This window comes from Aotus nancymaae, unplaced genomic scaffold, assembly GCF_030222135.1.
Source record: "Aotus nancymaae isolate 86718 unplaced genomic scaffold, 86718_ANA_hifiasm-v0.15.2.pri h1tg000001l, whole genome shotgun sequence".
NCBI classification, from domain to species: domain Eukaryota; kingdom Metazoa; phylum Chordata; class Mammalia; order Primates; family Aotidae; genus Aotus; species Aotus nancymaae.
Window position 1 is genome coordinate 11,226,213 of NW_026988412.1, and position 22,147 is coordinate 11,248,359.

Sequence of the window (22,147 nt, forward strand, 5' to 3'; positions counted from 1 at the left end):
CCTCCCAAAGTGCTGGGATTACAGGGGTGAGCCACCGTGCCTGGCCCTAATGTGTATGTTTGAACCTGCTTTTTATTCATTTGTTGAAAAAATGTTCACAGTTGAGATTATTGGCCTACATCTTCTGCAATTATAACATTACTGTAGCTAGTGAATAATAACACCAATTTAATTCTGGTTAACTTTTCAATACAGATGGCTTAAAAAGAAAAGAAAACCTGTATTTTTCTATTGTGATCTTAAAAATATATTCCTAACATGTTTTTAAAAAAATAGATAAGTATGCTACCACTACCTTGTAGTAAACTTTAGAAAATGTTGAGATTCCAAAGGGCTGCCTACAAACCAAATGGCATCCTAGCTTTGGCAGGCTGATGACTCATTTCGGCTGCTCTCGCCCCCTCTAGCGTTTGCAAAGCTCATCTGTCTGATTATCCAGTTACCTCACTGAACAAGAGCTTGGCTAAGTCCTGCCCATCTATGACATCACCCCCTTCTTCAACCACTGCGAGGTGAAGCTTTAAACTTCAGACTTGGAGGTGGGCTGTGTGCAGTAAACTGGAAGGCTCTCCTTCGCTCACTCCTCAGTGTAGGAGTGATCTGAAGCAGGACAAGCTCAGCCTGCAGCTGCCGTGGGCTTTGTGTGGACTGGACGCAGAGCTTAGGAGACGGGGGAGGGCTATTACTCCAATTCACAGTCAATGGAATTACAGCTATAGCGGCAGTGTATATAGGATTGCTTTTTCTCGTCTTCCTGGTAAGTGTTTTCCATGTTTTTTCTTATGATTGTCCCAGAAAGTTTGCTTGGTTTTACTCTCGAGAGAGAAACGGCTTGATACTATGAGAAATCCGAATAGGAACGTTTGCTCTGTCACCAGAACGAGCAATATATGTGCGTGCAAGCCAGAAAAGAAAAATTTCACTACATGGCCAAACGCAAGAAGTTTCTTAGAACCTTCTTTCATTTATAAAAGATAAATAAGTAGCTATTTTCTGTCTTGAGTAATTGCTATTTAAAAAGAGCCTTATGGAAAACAGCAAGTTGGAAAGTTCAATATTAAATATTAAAGAATACAAGGAGATTCTTCACAGATAGAAAAGCGAAAGGTCTTGCTAACTTGGTGTGTACTGTATGTGTGGTATGATCACCAATTGCTGTTTTTACAACTGTGAAAGAAAATCAATAATCCCTCAACCCATGAGTACGCAGTACATGAAAAGCATACATCTTGCTCACAGCTAGCCGAGCTACTCCTGGAGACTTCTGTGCCTCTGTAAAGGATTAACAGCTACACCTAGATTTTAAAGCTTGCACTGCTATTGTGCCTGAGCTGCTTCAAGCATTTCAGGCTTGCAAATCTCAACTAGTAAATTGAACTCAGAGGAGGGGGAGACTCTCTTCCAAACCATATTCCCTCTTCAGTAGAACGCCAAAACCCATTGCTTGGGCAAGTGCAGTATGTGACTAGCATAGTAAATGGCTAAGTCTGCTCAGAAAAACTAACAAAGCTCACCCTGGAAGCTGTGCCTGATGTATGCAGTGAGTTTGGGGTGGCAGGAAAGAAAAATAAATGAGTAGATCCCTCATCAAGTGGGTTTTGTAGAGCATCCATTCTTTGCAACTTATAATAGGAAAATCTTATATTGGAAGACATGCATTTATATTACAAAACTTGAAAAAAGTAGTTAAATGTATCTTCTCAAAAAATTTTTTTCACTGAATTAGGTCTGAAACAAAATGGTTGCATAGGTAAAGAGTGCAACAGGCCCATGTCTTCTCAACATCTGGGGGGTTTGTTTTTATTATTTTACTTAGAATTCAAAAGAAAAGAACATTTTTTCAATTGTTAGTCCAAATTCTCTAATGGTTTTAATAATAAGGCTATTTTAAATTTTCTTAATAAATCTGTCTTCTTTAAAATGCCCATCTATATTATTTTATTATCTAGAAACAACATAAATTAAGCCACTAGAAAAGTCCTTCAGCTGTAGCAATGCCTTTCATTTATCTCTAACTGAATAAAAATATCCTGACCAGCATAAACATAAAGAATAAATTTGCCTATATTCAGGGAGAATCACTTATACCTGACCCAAAATGACAGATGACTAATACTCATCTCTTTTGAAATGAGTAAAGAAAAATTAAACCTTTAAAAGTACCAGAATAATATCAATATTACCAACTACGGCAAATATTAATGATATTATGCCAGGTTTTAATCATGAGAAAATTAAATCAGAGATATGCCACTTAGTTTGGACACATAGATACACACACACGCAAATGTACATCTATTTATTACCCTAAAATAAAAACAGGGCTACAAAAACTCATGGATTTAACTAAGAAGACTAAAATTTGATTATCTGAAGAGCATAGCCAAAACACATCAAGTTCAAGGATCAGCAAAATATTAGTGAATGAATAACCACAATGAATTCGTTAATATAGTGATTCTGTGTAACTGTCTACCAGTTATTAATTGGGTTTTTCATTTTGCTGCACCCCACCATTTAAAATCAATTATGACTAGGTTCAAAATGCACAATTAAACACTTCCCAAATGTAATGTTTGTGAAATATATAATTGGATACCAAATAAAGTTTTTACAAAAAACAGGAAAACTGTAAGAAAATTTGTCATAACTAAATGTGGCAGCAAAATAGAAGGTATGTTTCTTTTGCTTTCAAGTGTTAATTAAGGAGCCTACGATTCTATCAAAACTTTTTCAGAGCTAAATGAAGCAGTGTGAAATAAATTTGGTTGAAATCTTGTGGCTGTCAGACTTTGTTAGCAAGCTATTAATTATCTTTACCCCAGTTTCTTCTCTAGACTATATTGCCCAATCAAATAGAAACTCCAATTATGCTCAGCATCTCCTGCCTAGGGACACAAGACCCTAATGAACACACAGTCTCTCCAGATGAAAAATACAATAATCAGCTTTAAACATGCAAGTGCACTGCAGAGAGATTTTTCTGTGCTTTTCTTGGCCATATATCCTAAGGCTTCCTCTTCTTTCTGAATTATTTTGAACAATTTTAAGCCCTACAAAAATCAGTGCAGGGAATTTGCCTTGTCTTAATACATTAACGTTTCTTCTTCCTTGCTTTTCATTTTTGATATGCCGATGTTCATACCAATATTAAATTAAATCTGGTCACTGAAAAACATATTTGGTTTACAGTTGCCCTTTCAGTCATTTCTTAACTTTTATGCCTCTTTTTAATGTGGGTGGGCTATATAACAAAGAATGTGATTGATTAATGGTGAAATCCAGAGCTAACTTAAAAATTCTGAATAGATCCCCTTATATATTCTTATTCAAACCCATTTATTTTTTTTTTAAAAAAGCATTAGAAATAACTGTTTAAAGTCAAATGAAGACCACCATAAATAAAGTCAACAAGGGAAATAAGATTCAGTAAATTTTTCAGAGGCCATAATTTCTCCCCTCAGTCTTTCCTCCTTCCCCCTTCCCTCCCACCCCCCACCTTTTACCCCAGAGGCCTTCACTGTTCTTCTCAACGGGAGGCTTTGTTGTAATTAAACCAGAGAAAAACTGGCCAGCAGCAGCCAACATCTGACTTGCGGCTTCTGAAAGCAGTGTTCTGGTAGAGTGTACCACCCCCCAGCGGGCAAAAACTCTACAGTCAATCTCTCAGCAATATTAATCCTCAAAACTGCATTTTCTCTTAAGAGCATAAGAAGGATGCTTCTCAGCTTCTTGTAACATTCCACCATTTCAAAAATTTACCGCAAGTCAACAAATACATTTCCAACAAAGAGACGGTGTTCTGAAACAGCATTCTTCCTCTTAAGAAAATAGGTATATACATTTCAGAAAGTATTTTCCGGTTCAAAATACAGATCGACATCACTACACCACACTTGAAGACAATTTTCAAAGCTATGTTTATGTTGTGTAAGAAAGAACTTTGAGTTATCTATTTATGAAAACCCCAGAGAAAACAGATTTTAAGTAGAAAGCAATAGAATATAATTTGAGCAAAAGCTAAAGTGTCTATTGTTTTGCATATGCATAATCTCTTTCCTACCCTATAATCAAGTGTTAGGAATGTATAAAAAGCTTTCTCCAGGTATTAGTCTGTTTAAATGAAAGGAGGGAGAAATTGCTCTCACTTGATGAGACAATGACAGCTTTTGTTCTTTATTCTTTCACTTTACATGTGCACAAGTTACCGTGGCAACTTTGAAGAGAAAACCCACAGACCACATTTGGTTAAACACCATTTTTAAAGTGTGCCACTGGACTGTGGATGGATCGGTTTACGTGTTGTTGATTTTCTTCCTCTTCATCTGGTTTAAGTAATACCCTACTTGGCCATGAAAAAACAATGTATTTTATGATTTCAGATGGTCTCACCGACGAGTACAGTGCTTGCCACACAGCAAAGTACATCTATTTGCTGAACTACTGTATAGAAACTTTAATGTTAGAAATTTAAAGCACATCAACCAAGTTGTACTCACAGGGTTAAAAAGGAATTTAAAGTCTGCAATGGTAAAATGTGGTTTAACAAAAGTAGGCATACTTTTAATTATGTTTGCTCAAACGTCAGCATAAATTTAAAGCATGCCCCCACCCCAAACTCTATACTACTTACCTTCACCATTCTCTAAATTAATATCTTACTCATTGTTACAAGTCTTGTTTTCTAATTCATTTACTTTGGGTTTAATATCATAAAAGGAATCAGCATTCACTATGATGAAAGATAATATCCCAGTTTGCCTTTTTGTTTTAAGGAAGCTTGATTTAACTTTACAAGCCAAAATAAATGAAGCAGAATTCGATTCATTTGTCACAAACCTACAGGGGAAAAGAACCAGTAACAGAAAAAGAAAAAGTAAAAATACTTCGCATTGAAAATTATATCCTCTATTTTCCATAAATGAAACAAGGACCTTGTTCAGGCTAGAAAATAGTCTGGATAAAACCAAGTATGAAAAGGCACACTTGCTTCTCTGCCTCTCAGCAAACCCTTCAGACTTCATGACTCTCAAGAGGAGAGTTAGAGGTCCTTCCGCTTGCCTGGCATTAAACAAAAGAATTGGAACTTTCCTGAAATCTGATGATCATGGAAAATTTAACTACCAGACAGGCTGCTTAGAAAGCATTTTGCTGTCACTATCAACTAACCTGATGTACTCCAGTTTTTCAGTTTAACCATATATGTAGTTTATTTGAAATACTATTTGTTGTTGCAAAGACTTAGCATTCACAGGTTGTTCATTTTGTTGAGCTTTTCTAGCAGCAATTTAAGCCTGCATAAATAATAATACTCTAAATTATGATTGTGCAAATTCCAGTTTACCTAGAAATATTCACAAAGTTGGATACATTTGTTTAAGCTTGTGTTTACTTCAGTCTCAAGGTTTTACTTAAAATAATGCAACTAACTTGGATTAAAAGTTCTACATGCCATTATATTTTAGATTTAATATTTTTAAAAGTCACCACATTAAGAAATCATTCTATGAGACAAATCATTAAAACTAAACTAAAATATCAAAACCTTGTACTCAAATCAGTATTTTTCAAAAATGAGTAATGATCAAACAGGTCAAATCAAAATCAATTTAAATCTAACGCATCAAATAAGAAGCTAGCACTAGTATTAATAGCTTCATCTTAATCTAAATAATATTCTCATAACATTCCCACCTCTAAAATATTGTAGTAGCAGGAAGGAATCACATAAACATGTAGATTGCTGCAAGTTCTTGATTTTATTTAAATACCAGTTTTCTATTCAGATATAACTTCTTATATTAGTTTTCCTAAAATAGTATCCTTATCTATTTACATGTTTTATTGGGTGCATCATGGAAATAAATTGGAAGCTTTTTAGACTTGATGATTACATTATAAATGCAAAAAATAATCCACAATTTTTATTTGTAAAAAGAAACTAAATATGAATATAAGGATCCCTATTAAAAATCTGATTCATCAGTGAGGTGATTATGTTTTTCTTCTTTTTGCTACAGTTTTAAGTGTTTTATAGTTAAGTAATGATTCCACTAAAAATTTTTTTTAAACATTCCATAATGTCACCAGGGCTCCATTTATGTTTTCCCCCCAAGTTACCCCATTAACAGTATTTTTCTAAAAGATCGATTCATTTTTGTTCAGAAGTAATGGCCTCCTTCAAGCCAAGGCAGACAGAAAGGCTCTGAAGTCAGCATTGTGGAAACCTGGCCACAGTGTCCATGCCCGTGGGAGTCATTTTTCATTTCATCATGGACATTCAACTACAGCATTTCTAGGTGTGTAAATATGTAGATCCAGCTCAAAACGCGGAGGCCTAAGCATGGAACAGGATGGTTCATTTTTAATGAAGAGATCATTGCAGCCTTTAATATGCCAAAACCAAAACCCAAAAATCTGTTTAGCATTACAGTTTCAAATATAAATGGGCAAGAGAAGATACAAAACATACTCAAACATAAACTGTTTTGAGCTTAAGTAAAGGGAGTAGGGGCATTTGAGAGTAGCTCTGAACGTAATCTTCATTTCTGAAAGAGTATCCTTCTCTCCTAAGAAACCTGTTTTATGTTTTTGCCTTTTATTTTAATACAATGTGGGTAGAAGAGAATGACATTTTCCAAGAAGTTAACGAGATTTAAGGCTTTCTGTTAATCCCACATTATTACCACTATTGTTTGAATGGCAAATGTGAGTTTGCATATCAAACAGAATAGAGGAAGCAGCTTCACACATGTAAAACAGGTAAAATAAACAAATTAATCTTCCTTCTTTTCACACCAATTTAGAACTCTTTCATTCTCTGGGTTAAAAATGTGAAAATCAATACATATTGTTAGAGCCTGATTTGGTGAAATATATATCATTTAGATGCAAGATAAAAGACAGTTATTTTATGTCTAGTTATCATTATGATCATCACCTTGGACACACTGTAGTCTGACCTGACTCAGGGAACAATCAATTTTTAAATCCCCAATCAGCAGATTCATCATCTCAAGTATATATTGCCTCGCTATCATCCCTGGAATATTATAAATACTTGACTCTTGGTAACATTTTAAGCAGGTTCTCACTTGTTATTTTTATAATGGTTTTTAATTACTTTCTAATGCAATTTAACATAAGCAATTGTTTTCTAAATTTAGATTAACCACATTATTTTATATGTTGAATAATTTTCAAGTTTAAAAAACTTTTGCAGAAGATACTTTAAAAACTAACTTTGTAATTATAATTTCAACAGCTTGGTTTTCCATTTTCACATACTGAGAAAGCAACAGTTTTCAAGAAAAGATAGTATTGAAATTTGACCATAATGAGCAAAGCCCTAAAGGCGTCACAGTAAAACCTCACATTAAACAATAAATCATTTAAACTTTTCTCTCTGGGCACTTTGCAATATTCACTAGAGACTGTTTGATCCATCTGCTAACTGCTATTTTTGTTTTAAGTTACCTAAATAATAAATTATATGTGTCTGTAATTTTAACTTTTCTTCTGTTAATATAGCCTATGACCATGTTGGTATGTAGTTAGCAAACTAAAATAAACTGAATTTTCAAAGAGAACCAGAAACACAAATTGTGGCCTTATTTAACATACACATTCAGTAGAGTATTTGAATTATGAAACAGATGCTATCCTTGTTGGATGCCAGGTAACAACTGGAGGAGAAGCAAATTGCTACTGCCAGGATACTCAAATGTTCCCTACATGTATACAAAGTATCAGAGTTGATGACCCCGTATAACCAATTCCAATAGTACTCACCTCCTCCACACTCCTAAAAAATCTTCCTGCATGTTTGATAATGGGCAAAGCAGTCAACATTAAATTCAATGATCTCTTTAGTCAAGCCCAAAGTCTTCTTTTGGAAATGAAAAATACCCTTATTAAAAACTGGCATATTCATGTATGAACCTAGAGAGAAATGCCCCATCAGGTCTTGAGGTGCTTTCCTAATGGTGTGACCCTTACAAGGAGATGGAAATAATAGTGTCCTTCCTATTTCAAATACAGATTTTTTTCAAGCTCAGTATGCTGAAAGAAAACTAGAACAGTATTCTCCAGAAAAACTAAATACGACTTGAACTTCTGTGTCACCTTTTGGGCAAGAACACCTGAGTGCTTAGAGTTTCAAGATCACTAAGTTGTCCTTAGATACACCCCTAAAGAGAAAGGAGATGGTGTCAACATTCTGCAGGCGGGAAAATTGAGACCAGCAGGAAGAATCAAACAGGGCACTGAGGAAATCAAAAGAAAAGCTTTTAAAATAGTCTTTTCGACTCTAAATTGTGGATTGTGTGACTTTGTAAAACTATGTTCAGAAATGCCTAAAAAGTTACCTTGGCATTTCTGTCAAAAATCTCTGTTATGTATTTGCTCACCTCTTTGGCACGTACTTTTTTTCTTCTTTTTAAACATTTTATCATTTTATGCATATGATTTAAAAGTAAATTTTTAAAGACTAGCTTGGATTTAAAAGCTATGGTGTTTAATTCAAAGTGACACCATCAGATAATAGGAATTATCTGTTTGATGACAATCTCAACTTTGGCTCCTAGTTTATTTATAAAAGAAAATGAGAAGTCTAAAAACAAAGAGGTCAACCTATCCCTTTTGACCAACTACTATGATGAAAGATGTGTTGCCTTAAGAAATTGAAATCAAATGTCTAGGAAATTTCTCTAGTATGTTAAAGTTCATTATTAATAGTTCATTAAAACCTTTTACTTTCACAGGAGATGCTCACTCCCAGTATATTTTAAGGAAGAGAAATATAAAGAAAATTTAGTATGCATCCTTTTCTTTCCATGAAGAATATTTGAATTAAGTTTCCTTTACTTCTTAAAAGAGAATACCTGTTCTTGTATAACGTGACTGCACCGGATATTCTGAAAAATCAGCAAGAAGCAAAAGCTGGAAATAACTATTTCACAGCAGGTAATCATACCTCAGGATGTAGCTACTGTACAAAGTTTATACTTGGATAATCCTGGATGGGAATAAAGGTAGGGGGTAACCGCCTGAAAAACCTATTACTATACAGGCCTTAGCATCATGAATGGCTTTCTTCATGAGGATCTGAAGTTACTATCTCTGACCACATTGCACAGAAGATCCAATAAGAATTTCAAAGAGGGCAATTTCCACTAAGGGAATTAAGCTACACAAAAGGAACCTTCACACAGAAACTATCAGAAAGAAAAAAAAATACATAGGAAGCCATGTGTCCTACATAGTAACAGGAAGCAGAATTGTTTCTGGCCCCCACTTTAATAAGCTTGCCCACCATGCTGAACTGCAGCTGGAATGTGCACTGACAACAGCGAGCCTGATCTGGAGGTGTGTGCGGCATAGGATTACTTGAATAAACGGTGAAGAACATTTCCAAGGACAAAACAAAAGTTTGTAAGTCCCAGCCCCTCACCAGGAAAATAATATATGTGCATTGGATATTCACCCCCGCAAAATTTACTCACATCGTTCAATAAGGTAGGAAAAACAAAGTATTTTATTTTCATGCCTAAAATTATCAAGGCTAATTAATACTTAAAAGGACAGAAGAGATTATATTACACAACACGTCAGCATAAATCTATACATTGCCAGCCACAGAAAAAGTTGATTTATGTTCTAGGTTAGAATTTAAAGAAAAATAAATGCACTGTTTAACATGAAAACATGTTACAAGATAGAAAATGATGAAAAATGTGGACGAAGTCATTAAAACTTGCAGTATGAAACATATAACAAAATGTGAACAGAAGAAAGACAGAGTTTAACATGAAGTGAAATTTTCCACTTAGGTTAGTTAGCTGGATGTCTTAGCTATATAATTCTTTCCCAAAAACAAATGAAGGATTCATTCTTATTTTGTTGTAGAAATCCATCCATTTAAAATAATGCTTAAAATTAATAATCAAATAAAATGGCATTAATAATCAAAGCAAACTATGGGTTTAATTGAGATTGAGGATCTCAAGATGTATGTAACTATTCCTGAGTATGAAGAGAATATTTTTATGACATTTTTCTACCGTATCGTCTTTGCCTAATAAAAAGTAAATATAAAATTTGTGCATTTTTGAGAACAGTAAAATGATTACCTTTAAATATAACAAATAATATTCCAAGGTGTTATTAATATTAAGAAAGAAATGGATATCAATTAGCTTGATACTGTCTATAAGGTTTATACAAAGTATAATAAAAATACTTCAGATTCTTCAATACAATTTCAATTATATTTGACATTCCAAAATCAAATGGATTTAGAACATGATACTTTTTAATTTATAAAGAAATTAAGAAACATTAAGGTAAAGAGATTATATGACAGTGTTTATTGTTAGCTAGCAATAAACCTTACTATGCCCCCTTCCAAAACAAATTAAAATATTAAAAGTGATTATAGATCTTTTAGGTTTCACATTCATTTTAAACATTATATTCAGTATGCTGGCCTTATTGTTTTCTGTCTTTTTTTACTCACTTCATTTTAGGGTTCTGAAGTAACAGAAGCTACGTTGTATAACAACCTCAACACTGCTGACCATGATCAGCCCAGCCTGGAGCATCTTCCTCATCTGGACTAAAATTGGGCTGTTCCTTCAAGTAGCACCTCTATCAGTTATGGCTAAATCCTGTCCATCTGTGTGTCGCTGCGATGCGGGTTTCATTTACTGTAATGATCGCTTCCTGACATCCATTCCAACAGGAATACCAGAGGATGCTACAACTCTCTACCTTCAGAACAACCAAATAAATAATGCTGGGATTCCTTCAGATTTGAAAAACTTGCTGAAAGTAGAAAGAATATACCTATACCACAACAGTTTAGATGAATTTCCTACCAACCTCCCAAAGTATGTAAAAGAGTTACATTTGCAAGAAAATAACATAAGGACCATCACTTACGACTCCCTTTCAAAAATTCCCTATCTGGAAGAATTACATTTAGATGACAACTCTGTCTCTGCAGTTAGTATAGAAGAGGGAGCATTCCGAGACAGCAACTATCTCCGACTGCTCTTTCTGTCTCGTAACCACCTTAGCACAATTCCCTGGGGTTTGCCCAGAACTATAGAAGAACTACGCTTGGATGATAATCGCATATCCACTATTTCATCACCATCTCTTCAAGGTCTCACTAGTCTAAAACGCCTGGTTTTAGATGGAAACCTGTTGAACAATCACGGTTTAGGTGACAAAGTTTTCTTCAACTTAGTTAACTTAACAGAGTTGTCCTTGGTACGGAATTCTCTGACTGCGGCACCAGTAAACCTTCCGGGCACAAACCTGAGGAAGCTTTATCTTCAAGATAACCACATCAACCGGGTGCCCCCAAATGCTTTTTCGTATCTAAGGCAGCTGTATCGACTGGATATGTCCAATAATAACCTAAGTAATTTACCTCAGGGTATCTTTGATGATCTGGACAATATAACCCAACTGATTCTTCGCAACAATCCCTGGTATTGTGGGTGCAAGATGAAATGGGTACGTGACTGGTTACAATCACTACCTGTGAAGGTCAATGTGCGTGGGCTCATGTGCCAAGCCCCAGAAAAAGTTCGTGGGATGGCTATTAAGGATCTCAATGCAGAACTGTTTGATTGTAAGGACAGTGGGATTGTCAGCACCATTCAGATAACCACTGCAATACCTAACACAGTGTATCCTGCCCAAGGACAGTGGCCAGCTCCAGTGACCAAACAACCAGATATTAAGAACCCCAAGCTCACTAAGGATCAGCAAACCACAGGGAGTCCCTCAAGAAAAACAATTACAATTACTGTGAAGTCTGTCACCTCTGACACAATTCATATCTCTTGGAAACTTGCTCTACCTATGACTGCTTTGAGGCTCAGCTGGCTTAAACTGGGCCATAGCCCGGCATTTGGATCTATAACAGAAACAATTGTAACAGGGGAACGCAGTGAGTACTTGGTCACAGCCCTGGAGCCTGATTCACCCTATAAAGTATGCATGGTTCCCATGGAAACCAGTAACCTCTATCTATTTGATGAAACTCCTGTTTGTATTGAGACTGAAACTGCATCCCTTCGAATGTACAACCCTACAACCACCCTCAACCGAGAGCAAGAGAAAGAACCTTACAAAAACCCCAGTTTACCTTTGGCTGCCATCATTGGTGGGGCTGTGGCCCTGGTTACCATTGCCCTTCTTGCTTTAGTGTGTTGGTATGTGCATAGGAATGGATCGCTCTTCTCAAGGAACTGTGCATACAGCAAAGGGAGGAGAAGAAAGGATGACTATGCAGAAGCTGGCACTAAGAAGGACAACTCTATCCTGGAAATCAGGGAGACTTCTTTTCAGATGCTACCAATAAGCAATGAACCCATCTCGAAGGAGGAGTTTGTAATACACACCATATTTCCTCCTAATGGAATGAATCTGTACAAAAACAATCACAGTGAAAGCAGTAGTAACCGAAGCTACAGGGACAGTGGTATTCCAGACTCAGATCACTCGCACTCATGATGCTGAAGGACTTGCAGCAGACTTGTGTTTTGGGTTTTTTAAACCTAAGGGAGGTGATGGTAGGAACCCTGTTCTACTGCAAAACACTGGAAAAAGAGACTGAAAAAAGCAATGTACTGTACATTTGCCATATAATTTATATTTAAGAACTTTTTATTAAAAGTTTCAAATTTCAGGTTACTGCTGCGATTGATGTAGTGGAGATGCCTGAACACAATTCTATATTTTAGTATTTTTTAGTAATTTGTACTGTATTTTCCTTGCAAATATTGGAGTTATAAACCATTTACTTTGTGTTCTACTGAGTAAGATGACTTGTTGACTGTGAAAGTGAATTTTCTTGCTGTGTTGAACAATCAGGACTGCATCCACATGAGATCCTTGTAGTATAAGCACAGGCCATTTTTCACTTTGGTATTAATAAAATGTAAAAAAAAACTGGCTGAATAAGAAAAAATTTAATTTTAAAAAATGGTTATGAAATAATGTTCCAATTATTAAATTTGTATTATCCCAGTGGTATTCAATAAATCAAAATGTGTGAAGTAATGGGCAATATCAAACTTGCTGCATATCTCCATTTTTGCTCTAGGCAAATTAATTCTCCTTAAGAAAGTTAAGCATATCTTCTGAACTGAATACATCAGCTGGCATAAAAGGAGTGTGAAGTCTGTTGTTAAAGCCATCGTCAGCAAAGCTTTGAAAATAAAAGACTTCACAAAAACAGTAATGTAAATGGGCTTCCACGTTAGGGGGGACATGTGTACTTAGGGAAACATGAAAACTTAGACTGTATAGTGTAATGAACACAAATACCAAAACTGCATTTTGGTTTTGCCTATACTATCCTGATTTTTGAAAAGTGAATTATAAACACAAAATTGCTAGTGTTTATGATGTTTTTATGATAAAGGGTGTCAGAGAAATTTTATGCATATTAAAAATGTAGTGTAATTATAAGCAATTCCCCTCAACAATTCAGAGAAAGTAGTACTTTAAATAAGGATTTAAAGAAAAATAAATACTAGAAATCAAATTTAGATCTGGTTTATGTCAAATGTTTTAACACTGTACATAAATGTTCAATTTACTTTCATAAAGATCAAGAATACTGCCCATTACTGTCACAGTTGTCCAGATATTACATAATGAACTTGTAATGTAACATTTCCTTCTAGCTTCCTACTGAATTGTGAGCTATTACTTGTTGAAAACCATATCACTTTTCTGTTGCCATGATTTTTTTTTTCAACAAAAAACCAAAGTGCATTGTACGCCCTTTGGCCAGTCTTGTATGTGCCTTGATCCAACGCTACATGTATTCAGCTTTTAAAACTCGACAAATTTTTCATACTCCTTAAATATGAAAAATTATGGTCTTATTGCTGAATAAAACTTTTAAAAAGTACAGAATAATTGTGCTTGCTTTTTCAGGATTGTGTTACTATCACTAAGTAGCAAACTGCCCAGCACATTAGTCCTAAACGTCCCATGTATTTTTCTAGGCATAAAAATAAAAGTTGGCTAAAAATTTTAAAAAATCAACATCTTGAGGTTGTGTATCATTTTACTTCAAAGAGTTCAGTGTTTCACGTATAAATTTATTTCCTCTTCCTTATTTACTGTATAGATGGAAAGCTTAAATGGTTTCACGGCCTTTCCCTCTTAGACACACCGCTGCCACTGTCCTGATACTTTTTAAGGTGGTCTTAGAAAAACTTTTTTTAAATAACCTTTTAGTAGAGTGAGTTGGCATTTGTGAAACTGTGAAATATACACTTTCTCTTTGTCCCTGTTTCTGGCACACAATTCCTAAATTCCTTGCAATTTTCAAAGTGATGTATTTTCATATGCTAGTGAGTTCACTGATGGCTGGCAGGCCCTAGGTAGCTTCAAGATAAAGTCTGGTCACTGAAAAGACCAAGACACGATTATAAGGTTGGGACATTCAACACCAAAGGGGGAAGGGGATAAACATTAAGTTGATCACCAGTGACCAATGGTTTAATCAATCATGCCTATGTAATCAAGCCTCCATAAAAAAACAAAAGGCCAAGGTTTGGAGAGCTTCCAGATAGCTGAACATGTGGAGGTTCCTGTAGGGTGGCATGCCTGGAGAGGGCGTGGAAGCTCTGTGCCCCTCATACCTCATCTTACGTTTCTTGCCATCTGGAACCTTTGTAATATCCTGTATAATAAATCATTAAATTTGTTTCCTTGCATTTTGTGAGCTATTGTAGCAAATTAATAGAACACAAAAAGGTGATCCTGGGAAACCAAACTCGAAACTGGCTAGTCTTGCAACTGGTGTCTGAAGAGGGGCAGTCTTGTGGGAATAAGCCCCCAAACTGTGGGATCTGCTGTGAGCTCCAGGTAGACAATGTCAGAATTAAACTGAATTGGAGGTGCCAGCTAGGTGTCTGCTGAAGAACTGATTGCTTGCTTGGTGTATGGGGCAAAACTTGGTAATGCAAGTCTTCTATGTTGATTATTGTTGAATGAGATAATTAAAAAGAATACTTGGAGTTTGTGTTTTCCACACACAGCATCAAAAGACTTGAAATCTCAGATCTACCACTTAGGTATGCAATTAAAAACAAACCACTTACCCTTCCTAGCTGTGTTTCCATATATGTAAAAGGGGGTTATTAGTACCCTCGTTTTGTGAGGATTAAATGACATGATGTGCATGTAAACTGTACAATCTTCTACAAAATATAAGTTATTACTATTATGGTCAACAAATGTCTGCCATGTGTAGCTATTGCTGCTTCTACTCCTCTACTGACAAGGAGCTATCTCTAAGTGACTATGAAATCTTACTGTTTGCTGTCTTCAAAATGCTTCAACACTTTGTCTTTTGGCTTCCCGTTATGGCTGTTTTCTAGGAACAACTTAAAGACTGGTATGATTAACATTAAACATAGGGAATGTTTCTAAAGGAAGTCTGACTTTGCTTTCAGAAGTTTTGAGTACTTCAAGCTATAGTTCTGCTAGAATCAGGGAAATAACTGAATGTCTCCTTGAAGTCTATAAATCTGTAGTTTATGAAAAGCAAAAAATAAAGCGATTATATTGATATTTTCCAGTCAGTATACCTTTCATGAGAATAGAAAAGTTTGTGTATGTTCTAAAACACACCTTTTGATTATGTTACCTGGAATAAATCAGAAACATGTTTTATACTAGCAAATACACAGAGCACCAAGAGGATAAAGGTTTTTTCTTTACCTACACTTGCTATAAAATCCAGTTACTTTGCAAAATAGAAAATACATACATATTTTTTCAATAGAATATCAAGATACAAGTCTCCACCTCAAAATGCACTCAACAAATTATACACACGTTTCCATGTATCCCAAACTAAATGATACTAAGATTAAACTCCAAATCAGGTACTAACAGAAATTTATAGGGAAACAATCCAATCCTGAATATACAGCATACAGATTTAATAAAAATACAACTGGAAAAGCTAGAAAAAACTAAAGGAAAAAATTACTCCCTTGCTAAATGTTTGACAAAAATCAAAAATTGTTTTTAGATGCAGCCACTTGTAACTGCATTAAATCACTACACTTATTCTTGCTCTCTAACAACAACGCTATGCTCTATCTTTTGAGCAAGGCCTATTTATTAAAAGTATTATTCCCCTGTTCCAAAGAAACTAGTGAAAAGAACTCGGCTTTAGTAACTACAGTTTCTGACTAATGCATATTTCATAGCTACATGCCAACATGACAGTTTTGACGAGGAATCCAAAGACAGCTACATGTCCTAAAGCACCTGAAACATGGGTGTTAAAGGAGCCAATCCACCAATGAATGTAGTATTAGTTCATGGCTGCTGAAAATGATAGCAGCATTTAAAATTCTAATCCCTTTTTCCTTCTTAGCATGATTAGCAAATCCTAATTTAGCATAGTCTTGGAATTACAAACACCATACTTTTTGTTTGGGGACTTTTTGTTAAATTAGCAAAAAATAACTCATGCTTATCAATCACTTTCTTAAGAACTTCAAAGTTATCTACGAATATTCTTAACTAGCCAATGACTTTTACTGACTGGCTTCTTTCTTACAGTAGCAGATGTCTTGCCTTCAAGAAGTGTGCTGTCTACCAGTTACAAGGTATAAACAGCAGTGACAGTTCACTGCTACTGCAGTAAAGAGAAAGAAACAATTACATCTATTTGGATAGATCAAGGAAGACCTCATGAAAGAGCTAAAATTAAGGATAGGTGTTGAGAGGTAAGAAGGAGTTTAAAGAAAAGCAGATACTGGTTATGAAGAGAAAATGGTGACCAAAATTATAAAGAAATGAAAATGGGCAATGTTTCTCAGCCTTGGCCTTGGTCAGAAGCATTTGAGGGAGGATTTTATTAAGACAATCAGGTTCCAATACAGACTTACTAAATTAAAAGCTCCCAGATGAAGGCTAGACACTTACATTTCAAAAAATTCCAAAGGTAATTCTGATGTGGTCGAGGACCACTGATTTAGGAGGTGTTTGGATAAAGGCCAATAGTACAACTGAAATACAGGGCCCATGAAGGAGGTAAGACTGCAAAGGTTTTTACATTAGGCTTTTAGTGTGTTGAATTCCAAGCTGAGAACTCTACATTGATATTCTTTGGCAATGACTCTTAAGCAGGTATATAAACAATCAGTGCACTTCAGGCCACATTTTATGAACATCAAAAATATTGCTTAAAGATCAATGGGAGAAACTGGGAGCAACAAGACAAGTTAGAAGGCTACGCAGTATTTCAGGGAAGGGGAAATACAGGTCTCACAAGCACATCACCGGTGGGATGGGGTTTAAAAAAAGAAATAAAGAAAAGAAAGCTTTAATTAAAAAGACACAGTAAAAAAGTAAATATTGAAGATGATAAAGATTTTCAGCACAGGTAAGTAGAATGTTGGTGAGGCAATTAATAAAGATGGAAAACAACTGTGAAGAAACAGATTTCAGAGTATTTTGTAAACACTAGCTTTGAACAGGTGACTGTGTGCAGTAGAGATTTATATCTGCTAACTATTAATAGTGCCCTCTTCAACCCTCCATAGTGACCCAGTTTAGATAATAAATTAACATGACCTTAGGTTTACATTATCCCTCTGGAATGTCTATAGAAGGTTACAAAGGAGGATGTGAGACCAGAACATCTAACAGGTGAGTATTAAAACTGAGAGGGTGGATGAGATAACCAACAGAAAATAAGCAGAGAGAAAAGAGATGCCAAAGAGGCACCTACCCTTTGTAGCGGGGGGAAGAGGGAGAAGAATCCAGATCGAAGAAACAGCAAAAAACAAATAATCAAAAGGTGGGGGGTTGCAGAGGAGGAAAAGTCATCACAGAAAGAAAATATTATGGAGTCAGGGGACTAAAAGCATTTAAAGAGGAGGATGTAAAAAGTGTTATCAGGGTAAAGACATAGAAGAGGTCACCACTGAATATGAAAAATGAGGCAACGCTTGGGGATTATGAAAGCAGCGTCTGCAGAGTAATGAGGGAAAAGCTTCTAGGTTGCTGATAGGATAACGGGAGAGAAAGAAAACAGAAACAATGATTACGTCTACTCTTTTAAGAAGTTAAGAGTGTGAAGGGGTCTTGGTGGGTCATGGGGATGAACAAGATAGAAAAAAAGGAAGTGAACACCAGGACGGAGATATATCAACCTGTGGAAGAAGATGGGAGTATAGTGAGAGGAATCTACAATGAGGATGTGGAGTGTATTTGGTAGGAGAAAAGAAAGTTGACATGCCCAAGAGGTGCAGTCCAGGCCATGACTGTGACACTAGGATGCCTGAAATAAAGACTGACTGAGAAGCTATAGTTTTACGAGAATCACTAGCAAAGAGGACAAAGTCACTGAGAGAGATGGAATGAGTTGGTATGAAGGTAAGGTTTGCAGTGCAAGCCCTAAGGAAGATGAGGAAATGTCCCAGAGATGAAGAGGATGGAGAAAAGGATGGGATTAGGTGTTGCAGATGTAAAATACAGACCTCAAAGTAAAGGTTTTTGAATAATGGTGACAGAAGCATAGTCATATCTTTCAAGTTTGGAGAAAACATTGTTAAGACTTCCTACCTACATCTCACACCTCTCCCCTACTCTAGTTTCACCAAATATTGGTTGTTTCTAGAGATGGAGCAGATAACAGGAAAGGTCATCCTCAAGGAAAAACGTCAATTAATTCAAGATTGTTGAAAGAATGCTAAGAAAAGTGTAAATCACATGGGAAATTGAAACCCAAAAGAAAAAGATTGCAGTGGGCCTAGTAAAATCGCTAGAAAATTATCCAGAAAGGAGGTCATATTCTCAGAAAGAAAGAGACATGAAACAGGAAAGCAAAGCAAGAAGAGCACTGCACCTAGGACCCTAACAGATAATCAGTTACACAGATTGCTGGTCATGGGAGGTAGGTGGAAACTCTTATCTAAATACTATAGACATTATGGACAGATTAAAAGAAGAACTAGAATAACCAAATTAACCTTGCTCCATTCTTTGCACATCAAAACAGAATGAAATCCAATTTTATCTCAAAATACACACTGAAGAAGTATTTCTACCCATATAAAACTTGCACTGGGCTTTCCTACAAGTATCATTAGATTCCAGGCAAAGAGGTGAGCAAATCACATTATGAATCCCTCCCACTCCCTATCCCTATCTCATTTTTACAATATATAAGTAAAATAAGATTAGAAATAAACTTTAGGGCTGCCTTGAAAGTTTTTCTTTTTTAAGAGACTTCAAAAGGAAACATGCAGCCCTGGGGGTGTGGAAGTTGGGGATAATGGGATTTTACAGATTGACTATGTGCACACATAGAAGCAGAGCTTCTTTTTCAATGTCAGCTGGCTGGAGTAGAGGGAGGATAGTCTAGGCAATTCCTACACAAAGTGATTACCCTGTTGAATGTACATTGGGGGCTCTGATAATTGTGACAATACAAAGCTGAGGCTAGTTCATCTCAATGTCCCATTTAAAAGCATGGACTCACTGCTGGAATCCTGCATTTTAATTTCCTTAATTTAGACCCCAATGTTGATTAAGATACCCAGTAAAGACTAGGTTAAACGAAAGTCTAACAAAAGTTTCTCTTTCTAAAATATGTTCTATAAATATTAGTGATGTCTTACACACACAGTGGACATATTAAGTGCCTGCTGATTATGTTGCTGCTACTACAGACCCTACCATTTGTTGAAGACTTTGTCAAGCCCAACGTTAAGTATTTTAGATCTTTTAATCTCATTTAATTCACACAATAACTTTAGAGATAGGAATTATTATCCTTATTTTTCAGATAAGCAAATTAAGACTTTGAAAGGTCATAGAGGTTTGTTATCCATTCAACCTTAACAATGATGTACTGAGTATCTGTTCAATAACTGTGGCTGGAGTTGAGTGTACAGCAGTAGACCAACAAGATATGAAGATTATGGTTAGGGAGGGCAGGAATCCATATTTAAACAAAACTCAAAAGAATATAAAGTGAAAAATTGTAATAGGTACCATGAAAGAGAAAAACACGGTGCTACGAGTGAGCATAACAAGAGAACCTATTTAGATTGGGTGGTAAGAGAAAGCCTGACCTGAACAGTCAGCCAGGTAAAGAGTGAAATGAAGAGTGTTCTGAGCACAGGAAACAGGATGTGTTAAGTTTCCAATAGGAAATCAGCTTAATGTGTTTAAGGGTTAGAAGAACATCAGGTGTCTCATGCTCAGTGAGCAAGACCTAGGTGAGATCAGCAAGGTAGGCCTCACTGAGTCTGGACTTAATTCCAGCATAAAAGAAGGACAATAGACAGTTTTTAAGAGGGCAGGGTGGAAGAAGAGGAGGAGTCAGGGAGGGGAGGAGGAGACGGCAGTGAAAGACAAGGAGAAGGTGTGGGGATCAGACTGTCAGATTTCAACTGTGATAAGGTCACTCTAGCTACTATATGAAGAAAAAATTGTGTGGAGCAGAATAGTGGTGGTGAGTAGAGAGGTGTAAAGATGCTCAAAATATTTTCAAGCTGTAATGGAATTCTTCTTAGTAAGTAGTAGAACAAGAATTCTATCTGTTACTGAAGCTTGAGCTCTTAACTTCTTCATCAGAGGTGTTCAATCTTTTGGCTTCCCTGGGCCACACTGGAAGAAGAATAATTCTCTGGGGTCACACATAAAATACACTAACACTAATGACAGCTGATGAGCTAAAAAAAAAAATCACAAAAAAATCTCATGTTTTAAGAAAGTTTACGAATTTGTGTTGGGCCGCATTCAAAGCCATCCTGGGCTGCATGTGGCTCAAGGACTACACGTGGGACAAGCTTGTCTTAAACGCTGATCAGAAACACTTCCTCAGCAATTTTTTAAAGTTTGAGTCAAGAAAAAAAGATTATTTCCTTTTACTGAGATAACAACTAGAAAACATTTTTAGGATTAAATCTCAAAACATTTAATGGAGAGATGTGACTTTTTCTTCCAGTACTTACAGACCTCCACCCCATGATGCTGAATGATGACTTGGGGTCATCAATAGTCAATGGCTGTCAACTACCCCAGAAGTAACACTTGTCTTTCTTGTAGCTTTCAGTGAATTTAAACTCCGAGTTGGCAGAAATAATCTTGATGTCTGGGTTCCCCACAACATCTTTTCATGATTCCACAGTATCTTCTAAGAGCCATAGCACAACAAAATGGAAGTTTCAGATCACTGAAGCTTTTTCCTAGCTTTGTGCTGAAGTTGAGACATATAACTCAAGAGAATACTGACTAGCTTACAAAGTTAAAAAATGCCAAGATTATTTAGTGTTTTTCAATAATCTTAAAAAAATCTTTGAATTATTGTAATGTCCTATTTAGAGTACAATTGCCAGACCTACATAAAGATAGATAGGTATCGGAGGTCCATATTTACACTTCATGCTTTTAGCTAATATATCATAGAATGTTCTAGCTAGAAGATATTTCATCAATTTTGGTGATGTGTACTAACCATTAAATTGTTTTAAATCTCCTAATTGTTTTAAAACAATACAATCTTAGTTTGTAGTTAAACTGTAACTACTTTAGTTTTTTTTTTTGTCCATAATGGAAAGTCATGTAGCTGATCTATGAATTGCAATATGCTTCTAGCTACTAAGCTACTAGCTCATAGTACTTCTCATATAAGAGTTACATGCTACCTTTGTTGTTATTATCTAATATATTTAATATTTTACTTACGTGCTATTATCTATACGCCCCATTAAAATGCAAACTCCATAAAAACAAGAGATTTTTTTCCCTATTGTTTCACTGCTAAATATTTCCAACATGTAAAACAATGCCTGAAACCTAGTAGACACTTACAAAATATTTGTTGGATGAACGAATAAAAGAATGAATGGGGTTCAAACACTTACATTACTAAGTATTACCTGAGACAATCTTGGTGAAAGCTCTTTGCAAACTGTAAACCATCCTACAACTGTAGAGTATTAGCATCGACCATTTATTAAGCATTTCTTTATTATCTCCCTTACTTCCCAATTCACAAAAGAAACTAAAGTTCAAACAGCTAAAGCAACTTTCCCAACATAACACAGCATAAGTGGGAGAATCAGAATTCCAACAA

General features: G+C 35.7%; 2 protein-coding genes across 5 annotated transcripts in view; one reads left to right on the top strand and one right to left on the bottom strand.

The window, feature by feature from the left end:
- Window positions 1–22,147, bottom strand: part of MACROD2 (mono-ADP ribosylhydrolase 2) — a 2,078,532-nt gene that overhangs the window by 1,716,389 nt on the left and 339,996 nt on the right. The gene's annotated exons all lie outside the window — the stretch shown is intronic.
- On the top strand, window positions 522–15,270 carry FLRT3 (fibronectin leucine rich transmembrane protein 3). 3 transcript variants are annotated; one of them, XM_012474851.2, is made up of 3 exons: window positions 522–757; window positions 8,763–8,964; window positions 10,527–15,270. In XM_012474851.2, the coding sequence occupies exon 3, from the start codon at window positions 10,579–10,581 to the stop codon at window positions 12,526–12,528; it is 1,950 nt and encodes a 649-aa protein (XP_012330274.1). In that variant the 5' UTR covers window positions 522–757; window positions 8,763–8,964; window positions 10,527–10,578; the 3' UTR covers window positions 12,529–15,270. The 3 variants fall into 3 exon arrangements, with proteins under 3 accessions (XP_012330274.1, XP_012330267.1, XP_012330277.1); XM_012474844.2 differs by having other exon boundaries at window positions 8,763–9,516; window positions 10,527–14,606; XM_012474854.2 differs by lacking the exon at window positions 8,763–8,964.